Source organism: Silurus aristotelis (assembly GCF_946808225.1).
Source record: "Silurus aristotelis genome assembly, chromosome: 4".
In the NCBI taxonomy this organism is placed as follows: Eukaryota; Metazoa; Chordata; class Actinopteri; order Siluriformes; family Siluridae; genus Silurus; species Silurus aristotelis.
This window is the reverse complement of record NC_139577.1, coordinates 8473179-8491919: the sequence shown is the minus strand read 5'-3', so window position 1 is coordinate 8491919 and position 18741 is coordinate 8473179. Positions and strand designations below refer to the sequence as shown.

The 18741-nt window shown below is 39.3% G+C and overlaps 2 protein-coding genes and 1 long non-coding RNA gene across 11 annotated transcripts in view; 1 reads left to right on the top strand and 2 right to left on the bottom strand.

Annotated features, from left to right (window-relative positions):
* The window catches only part of cox16 (cytochrome c oxidase assembly factor COX16), a 3696-nt gene extending 568 nt beyond the window's left edge, over nt 1-3128 (bottom strand). The window contains exons 1-3 of one of the 4 annotated variants that reach the window (XM_083540169.1): nt 3106-3128; nt 2548-2734; nt 88-165 (exon numbers count right to left, since the gene is read on the bottom strand). In XM_083540169.1, coding sequence (XP_083396295.1) covers nt 88-165; nt 2548-2610 — 141 coding nt within the window. In that variant the 5' untranslated portion in view covers nt 2611-2734; nt 3106-3128. Of the gene's footprint in view, nt 1-87; nt 166-2547 lie in introns of all 4 variants that reach the window. The other 3 variants (XM_083540167.1, XM_083540168.1, XM_083540166.1) reach the window with 3 other exon arrangements.
* Nucleotides 3129-4281: 1153 nt separating this feature from the next.
* LOC310725309 lies at nt 4282-5996 on the top strand. The gene is made up of 2 exons (XR_014533302.1): nt 4282-5779; nt 5815-5996. It is a non-coding gene; the product is annotated as an uncharacterized lncRNA (long non-coding RNA).
* Nucleotides 4769-18741, bottom strand: part of actn1 (actinin, alpha 1) — a 37211-nt gene continuing 23238 nt past the window's right edge. For 2 of the 6 annotated variants that reach the window (XM_083539913.1, XM_083539912.1), the window contains exons 16-22: nt 15853-15987; nt 14917-15096; nt 14592-14738; nt 9662-9742; nt 9246-9311; nt 8584-8742; nt 4769-6269 (exon numbers count right to left, since the gene is read on the bottom strand). In XM_083539913.1, the coding sequence (XP_083396039.1) occupies nt 6111-6269; nt 8584-8742; nt 9246-9311; nt 9662-9742; nt 14592-14738; nt 14917-15096; nt 15853-15987 (927 nt within the window). In that variant the 3' untranslated portion in view covers nt 4769-6110. Of the gene's footprint in view, nt 6270-8583; nt 8743-9245; nt 9312-9661; nt 9743-11379; nt 11416-14591; nt 14739-14916; nt 15097-15852; nt 15988-18741 lie in introns of those variants that run through there. The other 4 variants (XM_083539915.1, XM_083539916.1, XM_083539914.1 and 1 more) reach the window with 3 other exon arrangements.

Genomic DNA, 18741 nt, shown 5'->3' with positions numbered 1-18741 from the left:
TAACACAGCACATTGTTTTTTTAACACGAACACATTAAACTCCTCTATGTTTGCGCGTGTGTGTGTGTGTGTGTGTGTGTGTTTTACCTTCTTCTTTATTTTCTGAGCATCGTAGCGAATCTGTGTGAACTCTCTCAGACCGAATGATCCTCCAACTACAAGCAGCTACATACACACATAAATGTTACAGAAAATGAAATAATTCAAATAAATATAGACCTCCATGTGACAGACCATTACTGCGAATCGTGAATAAGGCTCACTACATCCTACCTAGTGTACTTCGTTTACACAAGAACCATTTTTAATTGTAATAAATATGACAGATTTATTATACTATATACATACCCCACTGCAGTCTCAATAATCACTAACCCTACCTAGTGCACTTAATGTTCTTTAAGGATCAGCTCTATTTTTATTTATTCATTAAGAACAGAGCATTGTAGTATTTCAGTTTCAGGTGTTTTTGTATAAACTCTGGAATTCTCACGCCGGGCTGTTTACCGATCGATAACTAGTGGGAAGTAACGAAGTACAAATACTTCGTTACTGTACTTAAGTAGATTTTTTTGGTATCAGTACTTTACTCCACTATTCATTTTTCAAACATTTTACTTTTACTCATTAAATTTTTACACAAATATCTGTACTTTTTACTTTTTGCATTTTCAAAACCGGCTCGTTACTTTAATTTTAATCCATTGATTTGGTGAAATATCAATATTTTTGTATTTTCGCTGCGCGCCGATTTTAGCCAATCAACCGATTTCCTGTCATTGCTCATTTTTTCAATCCACTGGTGTATAAATTCCTGACTCTTACTCACCACAGATGTAGACTAGTTTACGAAGCTAAGAATCAGCAGGCAGAAAGCAACAAGAAGTAAAGCTAACGTGGATGAGACAGAGGGAGTCAGTGATGTAAACATGACTGAGAAAAAAACAGCACTAAATTCTTTTAAACAGCACTAAATTTCATTACCGCGCTATTAATTCAGCGCGCATTTCTGTTTTTACCATTTTTATAAAAAATATAAATACTTAAATAACTAATTATAAAAGAGGCGAAATTAAATCCTCCAGCAAAACATACACTTATTCATGGCGTCCCTTCTTTACTTAGATATAAAATAAATAAATAAACTTCACTGAAAAATATTTTTAATCCGTAAACTTTTGTTTTATTTTTGCGCCAAGTCTCAAATCAAACACCAAATCCGCCTTGTTTTACACACTTAAAACTCTGGGTGGCGTTTTGTGGGTTTTTCCCCTCATAACAGCGAAACGAACTTAAATTACTGTCTTTATTGATCGTACAAATAAAAACAATACATCATTCATGTAAAATGTCTATGATTATACATAAAAGCTTCTTGAAGAGGTGCAGTTTCTCCGGTATCACCTCATTTACTCTGTCCGTGTGGAAACATAGCAAAGGTTCCGGTTGGTGTCCTGATGATTTACGTAATTTAAACCATCATTATTACTTTAAAACATTTAAAAGAATTGTTGTCTTCATGCTCTATGTTGCATCCATATTTCTCCATGTTCATGTTGCTTAAAGTATTAAAAACAGGAAGTATTAATATATGGTACATTTAGGACAGATAGAAATGTGCGATTTAGTTGCGATTAAATATTAAAATTTTGTTTGACAACCTCTGTACAATTGTACATAGCATAACTTTTTTACTCCTCATTACATCTGCACTATTTTTTTATTTATTTATATGTATCTTTATATATTTATATACTATATATATATATATATATATATATATATATATATATATATATATATATAGACACTTGTTTATTCAGCTTGCCTATCTGCACATTTCCTCTTCAATGCCATAGCCTTAGAACATCTATCTGTACTTCATAATGATGTCCACACATCTCTGCACTGTTATTTTTTGCTATTTGCTACTTTTTGCAATTCTGGTGGATGCCAAACTGCATTTCGTTGCTCTGTACCTGTACAATGCAATGATAAGGTTCTATCTATCTATCTATCTATCTATCTATCTATCTATCTATCTATCTATCTATCTAGATGTGAGGGCCAGTTACCAGTGTGACACTAACACAGGTAAAACTTATTTTTACTTAAGTACATGTCAGAGCCAATACTTCTTTACTTTCACTTTATTTTAAAACATGAGGATCTGTACTTCTACTTAAGTAAAGGATGTGTGTATTTTTGCCACCTCTGCTAATTGATTACTGGCTTTTGACTGATTGTTGATTGGTTACAGATTGATTGCTGGCTGTTTGCTGATTGATTGCTAAATGTTTGTAGAATGTTTACGGATTTGTTGTTGATTAGTTATTAAGTCCTTGCTGTTTGATTACTAATTTGTTATTGATTGTTGAGTAACTGAGACTGAGAATAAATGTTTAGTGAATCTGATTCTCGCGTAAAGTGTGAAATAAATCTGAATGAAACACCTGAAAGCTTTTCAGTCCATCCATGATCCTCCATTTGTTTTGTATAAATGAAACCGAATGTTGTGTTAAAATGTGTACAATTTCAATAACTCACCAGCATGGGCACTCCGTATCTCAGTGTTCTGTTCTTCTGTAGCTTATTTATCAGCTTCCACATGTTTACTACCAAAACAGAGCTTTGCACACTCTATCTCCGGTTACGCTTAACATCTCCACACGGGCGCCGCCATGTTTGCGTTACACCGACAATGCACCGCGGCTCGGCCTGGGCGATGATTGTTCTACACTACACCACATTTAATGCCTATCGTAAATATCACATGAAAAGAATAATTCTAAAATATTTGCTTTGATTCTTCTAAGAACAATATAATGTATCTTAGTGACACGGTAGCCGCAACAGAGGAGTTAGCGCATACCAAATCTATTGCACATGAGTAGGGGAATTTCGGGAAATGGAGTTTCTGTAACCGTTTAACTCGTTTTAAAGCCTGCAAATAATGTCAGATTAAAAAATATTGCGATGATATTAGCGCAAATGTCTGTTGTGCGAAATCTACAAATCGAACAATGTTATATATACCACGAATTACCCTCCCTTAAGAATTTATATCGTGAATGAAGACGTTCAGTCTGCGCTAACGCATCGCACCGTATAAATGCTCCGTGTACATCAGCGAGGAGAAAAAAGGTTCCGCTTTTATTTAGGTTCCAGTTTCTTAAAGGGTTTTCCAAATTAGATTATAATCCCATTAAGCATAAACACCAATATTATTTATTTGTTTCTGTATTTGTGAGGTTATGATATGTGATATGTGTTATGTGTAGGCCTTGCTAAAAATATACGTTTTTGATCTATGCTTTTAAAAAAAAAAAAAAAAAAGTTGCTTTTTAAAAAAATCCAAGGTCTTTTACTGTTGAACTAGTAGTTACAGTACATCATTCAAAATGCAAGTTGAATTGCTGGAGCTTCTGTAAACTGGTTTTGGGGCCAACAAGCAATATCTCTGTCTTTAATTTAATAATAGAAAGTTATGCATCATCCTATTTTTTTTATTCTTTAACACACTCCATTATCCTGGTTAATTGAGATGTTTTTGATGAGATATACAACTGGTTTATCATCAGTATAACATCGGAAGCTAATCCCATGCCTTCAAATAGTATTTCCCAAGAGAAGCATGTATATTCTGAAAAGCATGGGTCCTAGAATTTAACCTTGTGGCACCCCATAATTTACTTGCATTATCCTGGATAGTTCTCTATTTAAATCTACAAAACGGTAACAATAAGACAGGTAGGATTTAAACAAACTTTATGCCTGTTCCTAAATGCCGAAGTAATTTTGAAAACAGGTCATTTGTGATTTTAACTAGACTGAAATCTGACTGAAACTCTTTAAAGATATTGTTTTCTCATATGAGGGAGCAAAATTCTCTAAAATCTTAGACATAAACAGAAGGTTTGAAATGGGTCTGTAATTTCAGTTGATTGGGATCCAAATTAGGTATCTTTTTTATTAAGAGGCTTAATAACTGCCAACTTGAGGGGTTTAGGGACGTGACCTAAATATAGCGAGGAGTTAATAATATTGAGAAGAAGCTCATCAGCTGTAATTAACACTTCTTTTAGTAATTTAGTTGGAATGGGATCTAACAGACATGTTGTTGATTTAGCTGTGGTGATAAGATCACATAGCTCTTCTTGTCCATTACTTGTAAAGCATTGTAATTGTGGAGCTTTAGGTGAGACTGGAACACGAGATGCTGTCAGGGTTTAGAAAGATGTTGAGATAAATGAGGCAGGTTACTTTTTAATCTGTCCTTAGTGGTTGGAACAATTGTCCTAACAAGTCAATAATGTGGTGAGACATGGCTAATCTGCTCTAACGGTAGTGTGTTAAGATAATGGTCTGTGATAACATCACTCCGAGGTAACATTTTCATCTGTATATGTAAATATATGTATATTTAAAAATTTAATTAATATTTATTTAAAATCTTAAAGCCACACAGAAAGATTTTACACTGTTTAGAAGTACTATGTGAATACCTCACTAGGAAATTAGAGTAAACTCCACCTGAACACATCGTCTGGTATAATGTCTAATGGTATGGTTTTTATACGGCATGAGGTGATTAATAACATGTGACTCAAGCATAATAATAATAATAATAATAATTCAATTCCTGCTTAAAATATATATTTTCAATAAACATTTAAAAAGCTTTACACACACACACACACACACACACACACACACACACACACACACACACACACATACTATATGGAAAGACTCAAGGGACAACCAGTTATCATTTTTTAAAATGTATTTAAATTTTATTTAAGCCAAGTGAAGAAAAATACTTTTTTGGTTCTGTATAATAAAATATGTTCACTTTTATTTTTTATGAAGAGAAAAAACAATATGAAATAAAAACAGAAGATTTTCTCTCTCTCTCTCTCTCTCTCTCTCTCTCTCTCTCTCTCTCTCCGTGTGTACAAAAAAGCCAGGGAAAGAATATTTGTGTTGCAGAAGCAGAAACAGAACAAAACAGGAAGTGGGTTTGGAAGGCAGGGTATAAACTGGCGTACAAAATCTGACTGTGCGTCGCAGAGCAATGCTGAGACATGCCCACTCGCTGATCTGAGATCACTACACCACAAGGGCACTCTATGTAGTGCACTATACACTCAGTGTGTTATTCACCTGTAGTCATATTTAGCTCTCTGTATAAGTGCTCTACACAGAGTATGAAATGATTTTGCCTACACACAAGTGCACTATAGATCACTGTAAGGATTTGGGATTCAGGTCTGTTTCTAAATTCTTTATAAATTGCTCAGTAGTGCACTACATGATCTACTCCCTGTGTAACTGTCCAATTTAGCTCCCAGTGTAACAATATAGTGCACTAAATAATTCTTAGGGAATCATTTACTCTGATCCCTGGCTTCCTGTACGTTTGCTACTTAAGGTACGAATCCTGTGACATGCTCAACTATCAGCTCCCATTGGAAGCTCTCCTTTCTGCTTTTATAACACACTACCTAGTATGTAGGAACCATTACTTCTCAGATTATGATTTTCCTCAAAGTATTACTATCTTCAGGGTGTGATTATCCTAAGGACATGACCATTCTCAGAGTATGAATGCTCCTCAAGGTATGACTATCCTCAGAGTATAACTATCCCCCAGGGTATGAATGCTCCTCAGGGAATAACTACTTATCATGGTAAAACTATCCTCAGAGTATAATTATTCCTCAGGGTCTGACAATCCTTAGGGTATGACTATCCTTAGAGTATGAATGTTCCTCAGGCTATGACTGTTCTCAGGTTATGAATGCTCCTCAGAGTATGGATGCGCCTCCATAGGATAAGGATATCCTCAGGGTATATATGCTCCTTAGGGTTCTCCTAATGCTCCTTACATTTCTCTGTACTTCTCCTTCCACTAGTTTACTACAAAGGGTATAAATAAACTGCATGGACACTTGGGCCTGGTCTCAGATCAGCACAGTGAGCTCAGCAGATACTGAGCAGGAGTGTGTGTGTGTGTGTGTGTGTGTGTGTGTGTGTGTGTGTGTGTGTGTGTGTGTGTTGTGTGAGAGAGAGATAAACAGAAGGCAAGTTGACTCCAGGTGAAGAGGTCAGAGGTCACTCTCTCCGTACAGGGCGGTGGAGAAGGACATGTAGTCGAGGGCCCCGGACACGGCATCACTCCCTCTGTAGGGTGCCATGCGTGAGATACAATAATCCGCCTGATCAGGGGGCAGTTCACGCCTCAGCTCCTCCGCTGTGATGTAGTTCTACACACAGTTCACATTCAGTGTTATAGTATAGTGTAGTGAACTAGAGTATAGTGCAGAGTTATGTACTACAGTATAGTGCAGTATAGTACCAGTATAGTGCAGTATAGTACCAGGGCTCATGGCATTGTAATAGAAGCAATATGCAGTTAGTACTATGCGTGACTATGCAAGGCCTTCCCTGACGTTTTCTGGATAAAAGCATTTGTTGCTCTAAAACTTGTATATACCTTTCAGCTATGATGGAACCTTTCCAGAGGTGCAAGCTGCCATTCCACGGGCATAAAAAAAATTGGTGGTGCTGCTTTATGCTTTTAGTACATTACAGCACAGTAAAGTTATTTATTTGCATATCCCAGTAATGTTAGGAGCTGGGGTCAGAGCACAGGCTCAGCCATCTGCAGCACTGAGGGATAACTTCCTTGCTCAGGGGCCCCAAGATTGGCAGATTGATGATCCTGAAACTCTGACCATCTGATCGGTAACCCAGAGCCTTAACCAATAAGTCAATTGTGGTCATGGTTTCCAAAAAGATATTAAAATTTCGATTACTCTAATTACAGAACAGTTTTTCCCTTTGCCTCAGTACATTTTTAAAGAGCTTTGGCCGAAAAAGGATGGTGGCATTCATTTTAACACATGCCATCTTTTTTGAATAATAGGTATTTAATCTGCATTTATGGATGACATGGCAAACTGTGTTCACAGACAATGATTTCTGGAGTTGATAGTGAGCACATGCAGGGTCCCTGGTGGTCTAGTGGCTAGGATGCGGCGCTCTCACTGCTGCGGCCCGGGTTCGATCCCCGGTCAGGGAACCAACCACAGCCACTCTTAGTGCCGGTCCCAAGCCCGGATAAATGGGGAGAGTTGCGTTAGGAAGGGCATCCAGCGTAAAAACGTGCCAAATCAAACATGCGGATGATCCGCTGTGGCGACCCCTAATGGGAGAAGCCGAAAGAAAGTTATTTTTTTATAGTCAGCACATGCAGTGATTTTCATAACAAAATATTGACTGCTTTAAATGCAGTGCCACCTGAGGGCCTGAAGATCACGGCCCTCCAATATCTACTTTTGCCCTTATCCCTTGTGCAGATTTTTGCAGACCCTTCATAACTGTTGATGATATTATGTACTGCAAATGAGATATTCTACTGTTTTGCAATTTGATGTGGAGGAACATTATTCTGAAACTGTTCCACAATTTGTAGACACAGTCTTTGCCTTTCAGGGACTGGTGAAGCTCTGCCCCTCTTTCATTCTGATGACTCTGCTTCTCTAAGATACACTATTTATACTCAATCCTCTTACTGACCTGCTGTCATATACCCTTAATAGTTGCAAAATGTGTCTTCAACCGTTTAATTTGAATAACATTTACATTTTCAGACTTTTGTTGCCCTGTCCCAACATTGTTTAGACGTGTCGCAGTCATTACATTTAAAATTACCTTATTTTCTTTTGTAAAATGTTAAATTCTCTCAGTTTACACATTTGATATATTTTTATGTTCTTTTGTGAATAAAATTTTTGATTTGCAAATCATTGCATTCTGTTTTCATTTACATTTTACACAGTGTGAAATTTATTTGGAATTGGGATGGTAAGTAACCTCTTTCAGCTCCTCCCTTCTGGCAGGCGCTACTGACCTCTGTTTAACAAAACCGCCGGACACAGGAACATTTTCTTTCCCCAGGCAATCACCCTCATTAATAATTATATTCCCTGCTTCATATCTATAAGTACTGCCTTATCAGAACTGTCAGTTATCACATCATCCGCATATGTTACACACACTATTGCTGCTGTATTTTGTACAAAGATTTAAAGTAACTCTTTATCATACCTGACGCACAATACGGTTATTTGCATCATGCACTCACACTTTATGTACATTACTGATCTGTCATATAATCTGTGTCCCTAATTAATCCTCAGACTGTCTTTATTGTCTCACATTGTCTGTATTGTCTTGTATAGACTGTTTTGTCTTGTCTTGTCTGTTTTTTATTGTATAGTCCAAGCTAAATGTATAGTGTTATTTATGTCTGTACTTTGAGAGTCACTAACAGCTGAAACCAAATTCCTTGTGTGTGTCAACACACTTGGCCAATAAACCTGATTCTAAAAATAATGTTGTGTAGTATACTTATTATTATACTGTAGTACTGTAATATAGTATAGTGTAGTGTTTTGCGGTATAGTGTAGTACAGTACAGTTTTGTGTACTATAGTACAGTGTATAATGCGGTACAGTGTTGTGTAGTATAATGTAGTACAGTACAGTGTTGCGTAGTGTAGTGTTATTGTGTACCTTATCTCCAGCCAGCACTTTAAAGGAAGCCATGACCTGATCGGCCGTGTCCGTATCAGCTGTTTCTCGAGACATGAAGTCAATAAAAGCCTGGAACGTCACAACCCCGAGTCTGTTAGGATCCACGATGCTCATTATTCGAGCGAACTCTGCCTCACCCTACACAACACATTACACAACACATTACTCCTTATTCATAATCCATAAATGACTCTATGTGCAAGTAAAAACCACATAGTGAGACATTTGTCCAGATGCAGTGGATCAGTGAGATGTGACTGAGCCAAGAAGGAGTCTTGACACACCAAACACATCTCAACTGACTCACTTCATCTGGAGTGAAGGGACACTGTGGAGCTTCCATTAGTATAGTGAACAGCTGCTTTGCTAAACTTGTTCATAAAGAATACATTTATACTGAATTGATATGAAATAAAATTCTATTTCTACAGCACATCTCAGGGCTAACCTTGATGAGAAGAAAGAATGTGATGAAAAACTATGTTAAATAAGCTATTAAATAATAATAATGTAAAAAATCACTATTATTATTATTATTATTATTATTATTATTATTATTATTAATAATAATAATAATAATCATAAAGTGATATAAAGTGTAGGTGGACAGTCTGTAGCTCTGACACAATGCTCTGCTTTACCATATTATAACCCATGGAGATGAGACAGGTGCGGAAATCCTCTCCATCCATCAAGCCTGTTCTCTTCTACAGGAGCCCACGAGGGACAAAGGAGCCAGAAAAGAGCCAGGAACCAGAAGCAAAGAGGAAGGAAGAAGGAAGAAACAAGTGGAAGAAGGAAGAAAGTCAGGAATTCAGAATAATTTCAGAAACAAGATTTACCACAGAGAGAGAGAGAGAGAGAGAGAGAGAGAGAGAGAGAGAGAGAGAAAGAGAGAGAGAGAGAGAGAGAGAGAGAGAGAGAGAGAGAGAGAGAGAAAGAACATCAGAGAGAGGGAAAGGAAAAGAAAAAAAGAGAAAGGAAGAAGGTACAAAAACAAGAAGAGGTGGAAGGTTAATCGCAGGATTCTGGAGTGTGTGAAGGTGTGTATGTGTACCTGAGCGTCGTTTCCGATATCAAAGCCCAGACTGATGAGACACGCCCTGAACTCCTCAGCGCCCAGAGTGCCTGAGTGATCCTGAGGTCAGTGGTCAGGAGTCAAAGGTCACAGGTCGAGCCATGCAGTGCACACGCAAACACACATAGAACACACAGACAGGGGGCAATGAGTGGAAGGGACGTGAGGGGTGGAGCATGTGTTAATTAGGCGTATGTGTGTGGAGGTGGGTGGGAAGAGGAAGTGATGATGATGGTGATTTTGATGGTCCATGCATTGAGGACATACAAAAAGAAAAACAAACAGAGAAGAAAAAGTGCACAACTGTTAGGATGGACTTGTGTGGACACACACACACACACACACACACACACAAACACACAAACACACACACACACACACATACATACACACTATGCCTGTGCCAGAAGTGCTTATTTTGTGGTGTTACAGTGATCAGTGCTATGTGTTACAGTGATCATAGTTGTGTGTTACAGTGATTAGTGTTGTGTTATCGTGTTCTGGAATAGAATTAACAGCACTCTCACAATGCTCACAATGCTGATTGGGTAATTACAGTGTGATGGGAGTCAGTGGGTAGCATGTACTGCAGTATAGATTTACTCTCCTCTAAAAATAACTCAACCTACAGCCATTATTGTCATACTTGACTGAAGGCAAGACAATTTTCTTGGTACTCCTTAACAGGGAGCCACACATGCTGGTCACCATCTGAGCCAAACAAGTTAATCTTAGTCTCATCAGACCACAGGACATGGTTCCAGTCATTCATGCTCTTGGACAGGTTGTCTTCAGCAAACTGTTTGCAGGCTTTCTTTTGAGCGAGCTTAAGAAGAGTCTTCCTTCTGGGACAACGGGATGCAAACCGACTTGTTGCAGTGTGTGGCGTATGGTCTGGTCTATCCACTTCTGCATCCTCTAAAGCAATGCTGCAACACTCACGCATCTGTTTTTTTGAAGCCAGCTTCTGCACCTGACGCACAGCATGAGGCCTCAACGTCTTTGATCGGCCCCTTGCGAGGTCTGTTCCGAGTGGAACCAGTGTTGGTAAACCTCTGTATGACCCTGACCACTGTACTGTAACTCAGTTTCAGGGTGTTACAAATATTCTTATAGCCTCTGCCTTTTTTGTGGAGGGCAACAATTCTAATTCTCAAATCCTCAGATTTCTTTGCCATGAGGTGCCATGTTGGACATCCTTTTTTTAGGATAAAAGAATTGTAATGAAAGCATTAACTTTTAACTGCTCTAATACAAGATACAGGTTGTATGACCCAGCCTACCCAGGAGTCTTAAAGAATGTATGGGGTAGTATACTGTAATTTGTTCATAATAAAAAAAATTATAGTACATAAGCAAAACAGAACAATTTACAGTACCATAATGTATAAACTTTATAGTATATATGTATTTGGCAATGGGCACGTGCAAAAGCTCTGGTTTTGTGAGTGGGTGGCGGAGCCGGACGCGCTCTGTTTTAGTGTCAACTAAGAGGTAAAATTCGGCTTTGTAACTCCAAAAACACAGTAAAAAATATTAGTTTTAACACAGAGAACACATAACTCTGTAGACCGCTGGTAAGAGTAAGGCATCTCACAAGGCGGGAGATGAGTACACACTGGCAGTGTCCCAGCTGCGCAAAAATGTAAATATATATTTTGTATCGATAGTCATCGTAAGATCGAAAAATTTGTACGCCGAACCATCGTAACTCAAGGACTACCTGTATGGTCCTGTCAAGAATACAAAAACATAAACCTGATTAATAGGACATGTGGCTTTGAGTGGTTAAATGACTTACAGCTGTTATCACTTACATTTACATTTGCGGCATTTAGCAGACACCCTTATCCAAAGTGATGTACAAAAGTACAATCACTTAGGGTGTACTCACTTTTGTTTCCAGTTATTTTTACAATATGGCTGTTTAATTACTGTTTTTAAGTAGCATTTTCACATATCTGTAGTTTACAGAAGTATTTCCATTTGGGGAGACTTTTACTTTAACATCACTACATTTCAATGTGAAATATATTACCAACATACAGTTCAGCATCAGTTCGACAGCTAGCAGAACATTTAGAGAGTAATAAATGATGGTAGAAACTCCTGACTCGAACTTGCCACATCAACTGTGGTCTTATTTGTGTGTGTATATGTTTTTTTAAAGTAGTTAAAAAGGTTTTGGGCTCATAATAATTTATGAGAAAGCAATCAGTGTTTGACTCATTAATATCATTCTATTAATAGACTGGTGCGCTATGAGTAACATTAGCAAGTGTCTTAATCAAAAATTATAATAGGAACATTATAGCCATAATAAATTATTGTATTTGGAAACTTAAGCACATTTAAAGGCAAATACTAAAGGAAGCAGTTTTACGAGAATTTATAAGTGTCATATTTTACTGAGTGTATCTCTACTTTACCTACATGCTTTGTGTAGTTCGTCCACCACTAATTTTATATGTAATATACAGCGAGGAAAATAAGTATATGACACATCAGCATTTTTATCATTAAGGGAATTTCTAAGTGGGCTATTGACACAAAATTTCCACCAGATGTAGCCATCAAGCCAAATATTTAATTCATTCAAAGAAATCAGAACATTTCAGTATACAAGTTGAGTCATAATAAATAAAGTGAAATGACACAGGGAATAAGTATTAACACATGAAGATAACAAGGTGCAAAATGGCATAGAAAGCCAGGAGATTACCTGAAATCTGTCAGTATTGAGAGAGAAACCCTGCCCCCTATCAGTACTAATTGATATCAGCTGCTTTAGTCCTAATTGATGGCCTAGAAAGGCTTCTCATTACCCAGGAGGCACACAGGAAAGACTTCATGATGGGTAAAAGCACTCTTTCAATATCTTCGTAATCTTATCGTTGAAAAGCATTTTGATGGGATTGGTTATAGGCGCATTTCCAGAATGCTGAATGTTCCTGTGAGCACTGTGGGGGCCATTTTCCGGAAATGGAAAGAGCATCAGTTCACCATAAACCGGCCACGATCAGGTGCTCCACGTAAGATCCCTGTCCGAGGAGTCCAAAGAATAATCAGGAGAGTTCGCCAAGAGCCAAGAACCACTTGGGCAGAACTTCAGGAAGACCTTGCATCAGCAGGTACTGTTGTTTCAAAGAAAACTATAAGAAATGCATTGAACCGCCATGGCATCCATGCACTATCACCACGCAAGACTTCATTACTGAACAAAAAGCATGTTGAGGCTCGGTTAAAGTTTGCGAAAGAGCATTTGGAGCCTGAGAGAGCCTGTGGATTATTGGGAGACTATAGTATGGTCAGATGAAAGCAAAATTTAACTTTTTGGCAGTCATTCTACACACCATGTTTGGAGAAGAAATGGCACTGCCCACCACCCAAGAACACCAAAGCAACAGTTAAGCTTGGGGGTGGAAGCATCATGGTTTGGGGCTGCTTTTCAGCAAGGGGTACTGGCAGACTTCATATTATTGAAGGCAGGATGAATGAAGAAATGTACCTGGACATTCTGGATAAGAATCTGCTGAAAATCAAGTTGCTTGAATGGCCCAGTCAATCACCTGACCTAAATCCCATAAAAAATCTATGGAGAGAACTGAAGATCAAAGTTCATAAAAGAGGCCGAAGGAACCTTCAAGATTTAAAGACAATTTGTGTGGAAGAATGGGCCAGAATCACTCCTGAGCAATGCAGACGACTGGTCTCCCCATACAAGAGGCGTCTAGAAGCTGTAATCACCAACAAAGGCTTTTCTACAAAGTATTAAATAAAGTGTGTTTAGTACTTATTCCCTGTGTCATTTAACTTTATTCATGACTCAACTTTTATACTTAAATGTTCTGATTTCTTTGTATGAATTCAACATTTGGCTTGATGACTACATCTGGTGGAAATTTTGTGTCAATAGCCCACTTAGAAATCCCCTTACTGATAAAAATGCTGATGTGTCAAATACTTTTTTCCCCCGCTGTATATATATATATATATATATATATATATATATATATATATATATATATATATATATATATATATATACACACACACACACACACACACAGTGGTACCTTGACCTACGAGTGCATTAATGTACGAGTTTTCCGAGATATGAGCGGCCACTCGATAAATTTTTTGCTATGTTACGCGAGCAAAAAATTGAGGTACGAGCTCGAGACGCCGCTGCTAAATGCCGAAGCAAAGCCAGAAAGCGAATATTGTGACGAAAATGAAGATAAGCAAAGAAGAAAAAGTACAAATTTTAAAGTTTAGGGATACGTAGTGTACAGGAGTGATAGTAAAAAACGAGTTTTCCCTCCTCCGTCGCTTATCGCCTCTACCAAACGTAAAAAGTGTCACAATTTTACATGACAACGACCCAAAGCACACATCACAATTAACAAAGACATGGCTTTAGAAAAGGGGAATCCGCTATGCACAGGAGAAGGAACTTGAACTTGATCTAAAGGAACTTGAACTTCATTGCAAAAAAAGTGGGATAAAATTCCAAGTCTAGATGCGTCAATTTAACAAAGACTTATTTAAAAAGACTTAATGCTGTAAGAAAGTCAGAAGATGCTTCCACAAAGGAATAGTTTGGGAACATGTGAGCATTCTGTATTCAGGGGTTTGTAGGGTTTATTTAAAATGTTCTCACTTTTAAATTATAAATTTTTTTCTATGGATTCACATTAAAGATGTAACAAGTCTCACATTTATATTGTTGTTATTTCTGTCTTTATATTTCAATACACTGCAATTTCATAGAGGGTAGACTTATATCCACTGTATGTGTGTGTATGTGTAAGGGTGTATTTTTTGTGTGTGTGTAATTGTGTGTATATGTTTGCGTGTGTGTGTGTGTGTGTGTGTGTGTGTGTGTGTGTGTGTGTGTGTGACTGACCCGGTCAAAGTGGTTAAACGAGGCTCTGAACTCGCTGAGTTGCTCCTGACTGATGCCTTTAGCGTCACGAGTCAGAATCTGGTTTTCGATCTCGTTGATAGTGCGAGCGATGGTGGTGAGGAGCTGTTCCCATCCAACACGGATGTGCTGTGACACACACACACACACACGCACACACACACGCACACACGCACACACCCACACCAAAATACACATTTTGTAAACTCGCCTAGTCATAGACTAGTGTTTGTGTGTGTGTGTGTGTGTGTGTGTGTGTGTGTGTGTGTGTGTGTGTGTGTGTGTGTGTGTGTCTGGGGGCGTGTACCTCCATGGTGTAGTTGGTGTGTTTGTTGTCGAAGATGAGAGCCTCCTGGATTTGCTGGTGATCTCCCTCTAGCTGATCAATCTTTGGCTTGTAGTTAACGATGCTCTTCTCGTACTGACGCAGGTTATTCAGCTGATCCTCCAACGTACCGTGCATCTCGATTGATATACGTCCGATCTCCTAAACAAAGAGAGACGGGCATTGAGAGACAGGCAGGGAGACAGACAGAAAGACAAGCGGAAAGAGACAAAAAGAGACAGGCAGAGAGACAGACAGAGACAGGTAGAGAGAGGCAGGCAGACAGACAGACAGACAGACAGAAAGAGACAGACAGAAAGAGACAGGTAGAGAGAGACAGGCAGAGAGACAGACAGAGAGAGAGAGGCAGAGAGAGACAGACAAAGAGACAGGCAGAGAGACAGGAAGAGAGTGACAGGCGATGAGACGGACAGAGACGGGCAGAGAGATACAGGCAAAAAGAGACAAACAGAGAGACAGTTAGAGAGAGACAGACAAAGAGAGACAAACAAAGAGAAACAGTCAGAAAGACAGTCAGAGAGAAACAGGCAGAGAGACAGGCAAAGAGACAGTTAGAGAGACAAACAGAGAGATAAACAGTCAGAGAGACAAACAGAGCGAGACAGGCAAAGAGACAGACAGAAAGAAAAGCTGAGACAGACTGAGTGAGAGACAGGCAGAGAGACAGGTAGAAGGAGACAAACAGAGAAACAATGAGAGACGGGCAGAGAGACAGACAGAGATTCAGGCATAGAGAGACAGTCAAAAAGAGAGGGAGAGAGACGGAAAGAGAGAGACAGGCAGAGAGAGACAGGCAAATGGAGGTAGATAGAGACAGAGAGAAACAAGCAGAGAGATAGGTAGAAAGAGACAGGGAGAGAGACAGACAGAGAGAGGCACATAGGGACAGTTTCTCACCTCCATCTTGTTCTGGATCCAGGGCCCGATGATGTTAGCCTGATTAGCAAACTGTCTGCGCAGACGCTCGTTGTTCTGCTGCCGAGCGTGTTCCTCGATCAGCGCCTGGTCTCTCTGAGGAACCAACTGTCTCACCTACAGCACCATCAAGCCACAGTCTTCAACAATCTGTTTACACACTATCTAGTGCACTTAAAAAAGTGCTCCCTACTCACTAGAACACATCAGTATAAACGTTTTAAACACCATAGGATTATTACTGTGAGCCGTCTGTAGTAAATACTGAGCAGTGTGTAGTGAGCATTGTGTGGTGTGTGTAGTGAGCAGTGTGTGGTGTGTGTAGTGAGCAGTGTGTAGTAAGCAGTGTATAATGAGCAGTGTGTACTGAGCAGTGAGTATTGAGCAGTGTGTAGTGTGTAGTGAGCAGTGTTTAGTGAGCAGTTAGTACTGAGCAGTGAGTATTGAGCAGTGTGTAGTGTGTAGTGAGCAGTGATTATTGAGCAGTGTGTAGTGTGTAGTGAGTGGTGTGTAATGAGCATTATGTAGTGAGTAGTGAGTATCGAGCAGTGTGTAGTGCATAGTGAGCAGTAAGTATTAAGCAGTGTATAGTGTGTAGTGAGCAGTGAATATTGAGCAGTGAGCAGTGTGTAGTGAGCAGTGATTATTGAGCAGTGTCTAGTGTGTAGTAAACAGTGTGTATTGAGCAGTGTGTAGTGTGTAGTGAGTATTGAGCAGTGTGTAGTGAGCAGTGTGTAGTGAGCAGTGTGTAGTGTGTAGTGAGCAGTGAGTATTTAGCAGTGTGTAGTGAGCAGTGAGCAGTGAGCAGTGAGTATTAATCAGTGTTTAGTGGTGTAGTGAGCAGTGTGTAATGTCAAGTCAAGTGTATTTCTATAGCGCTTTTCACAACAGACATTGTCTCAAAGCAGCTTTACAGAAATCAACAGTTAAGGTGAATGGTGTGCATTTATCCCTGATGAGCAAGCCGTGGCGACTGTAATGAGCAGTGTGTAGTGTGTAGTGAGTATTGAGCAGTGTTTAATGAGCAGTGTGTAGTGTGTAATGAACAGTATTTAGTGTGTAGTGAGCAGTGAGTATTGAGCAGTGTGTAGTGCGCAGTGTGTAGTGAGCAGTGAGTATTGAGCAGTGTGTAGTGAGCAGTGTGTAGTGAGTATTAAGTAGTGTTTAATGAGCAGTGTATAGTGTGTAGTGAGCAGTGGGTATTGAACAGTGTTTAGTGTGCAGTGAGCAGAGAGTATTCAGCAGTGTGTAGTGAGCAGTGTGAAGTAAACAGTGAGTATTGAGCATTGTTTAGTGAGCAGTGTGTAGTGAGCAGTGAGTAGTGAGCAGTGTGTAATGAGCAGTGTGTAGTGAGTATTGAGCGGTGAGAATTAAACAGTGTGTAGTGGTGTAGTGAGCAGTGTGTAGTGAGTATTGAGCAGTGTGTAGTGGGCAGTGTGTAGTGAGTATTAAGCAGTGTGTAATGAGCAGTTTGTAGTGTGTAGTGAGTATTGAGCAGTGTGTAGTGAGTTTTGAGCAGTGTGTAGTGAGCAGTGGGTATTGAACAGTGTGTAGTGTGTAGTGAGTATTGAGCGCTGAGTATTGAGCAGTGTGAAGTGAGTATTGAGCAGTGAGTATTGAGCAGTGTGTAGTGAGCAGTGTGTAGTGAGCAGTGAGCAGTGAGTAGTGAGCAGTGAGCAGTGTGTAGTAAACAGTGATTATTGAGCAGTGTCTAGTGTGTAGTAAACAGTGTGTATTGAGCAGTGTGTAGTGTGTAGTGAGCAGTGTATAATGAGCAGTGTTTTGTGGCTAGTAAACAGTGTGTAGTGAGTAGTGAGCAGTGTGTAGTGAGCAGTGATTATTGAGCAGTGTCTAGTGTTTAGTAAACAGTGTGTATTGAGCAGTGTGTAGTGAGTATTGAGCAGTGTGTAGTGAGCAGTAAGTATTGAGCAGTGTTTAGTGAGCAGTGTGTAGTGTGTAGTGAGCAGTGAGCAGTGAGTATTGAGCAGTGTTTAGTGAGCAGTAAACAGTGAGTATTAATCAGTGTTTAATGAGCAGTGTGTAGTGTCAAGTCAAGTTTATTTCTATAGCGCTTTTCACAACAGACATTGTCTCAAAGCAGCTTTACAGAAATCAACAGTCAAGGTGAATGGTGTGCATTTATCCCTGATAAGCAAGCCGTGGCGACTGTAATGAGCAGTGTGTAGTGTGTAGTGAGTATTGAGCAGTGTTTAATGAGCAGTGTGTAGTGTGTAATGAGCAGTGGGTATTGAACAGTATTTAGTGTGTAGTGAGCAGTGAGTATTGAGCAGTGTGTAGTGCGCAGTGTGTAGTGAGCAGTGAGTATTGAGCAGTGTGTAGTGAGCAGTGTGTAGTGAGTATTAAGCAGTGTTTAATGAGCAGTGTATAGTGTGTAGTGAGCAGTGGGTATTGAACAGTGTTTAGTGTGCAGTGAGCAGAGAGTATTCAGCAGTGTGTAGTAAACAGTGTGTAGTAAACAGTGAGTATTGAGCAGTGTTTAGTGAGCAGTGTGTAGTGAGCAGTGAGTATTGAGCATTGTTTAGTGAGCAGTGTGTAGTCAACAGTGAGTAGTGAGCAGTGTGTAATGAGCAGTGTGTAGTGAGTATTGAGCGGTGAGAATTAAACAGTGTGTAGTGAGCAGTGTGTAGTGAGTATTGAGCAGTGTGTAGTGAGCAGTGTGTAGTGAGTATTAAGCAGTGTGTGATGAGCAGTTTGTAGTGTGTAGTAAGTATTGAGCAGTGTGTAGTGAGCAGTGGGTAGTGTGTAGTGCGCAGTGGGTATTGAACAGTGTGTAGTGTGTAGTGAGTATTGAGCGCTGAGTATTGAGCAGTGTGTAGTGTGTATTGAGTATTGAGCAGTGAGTATTGAGCA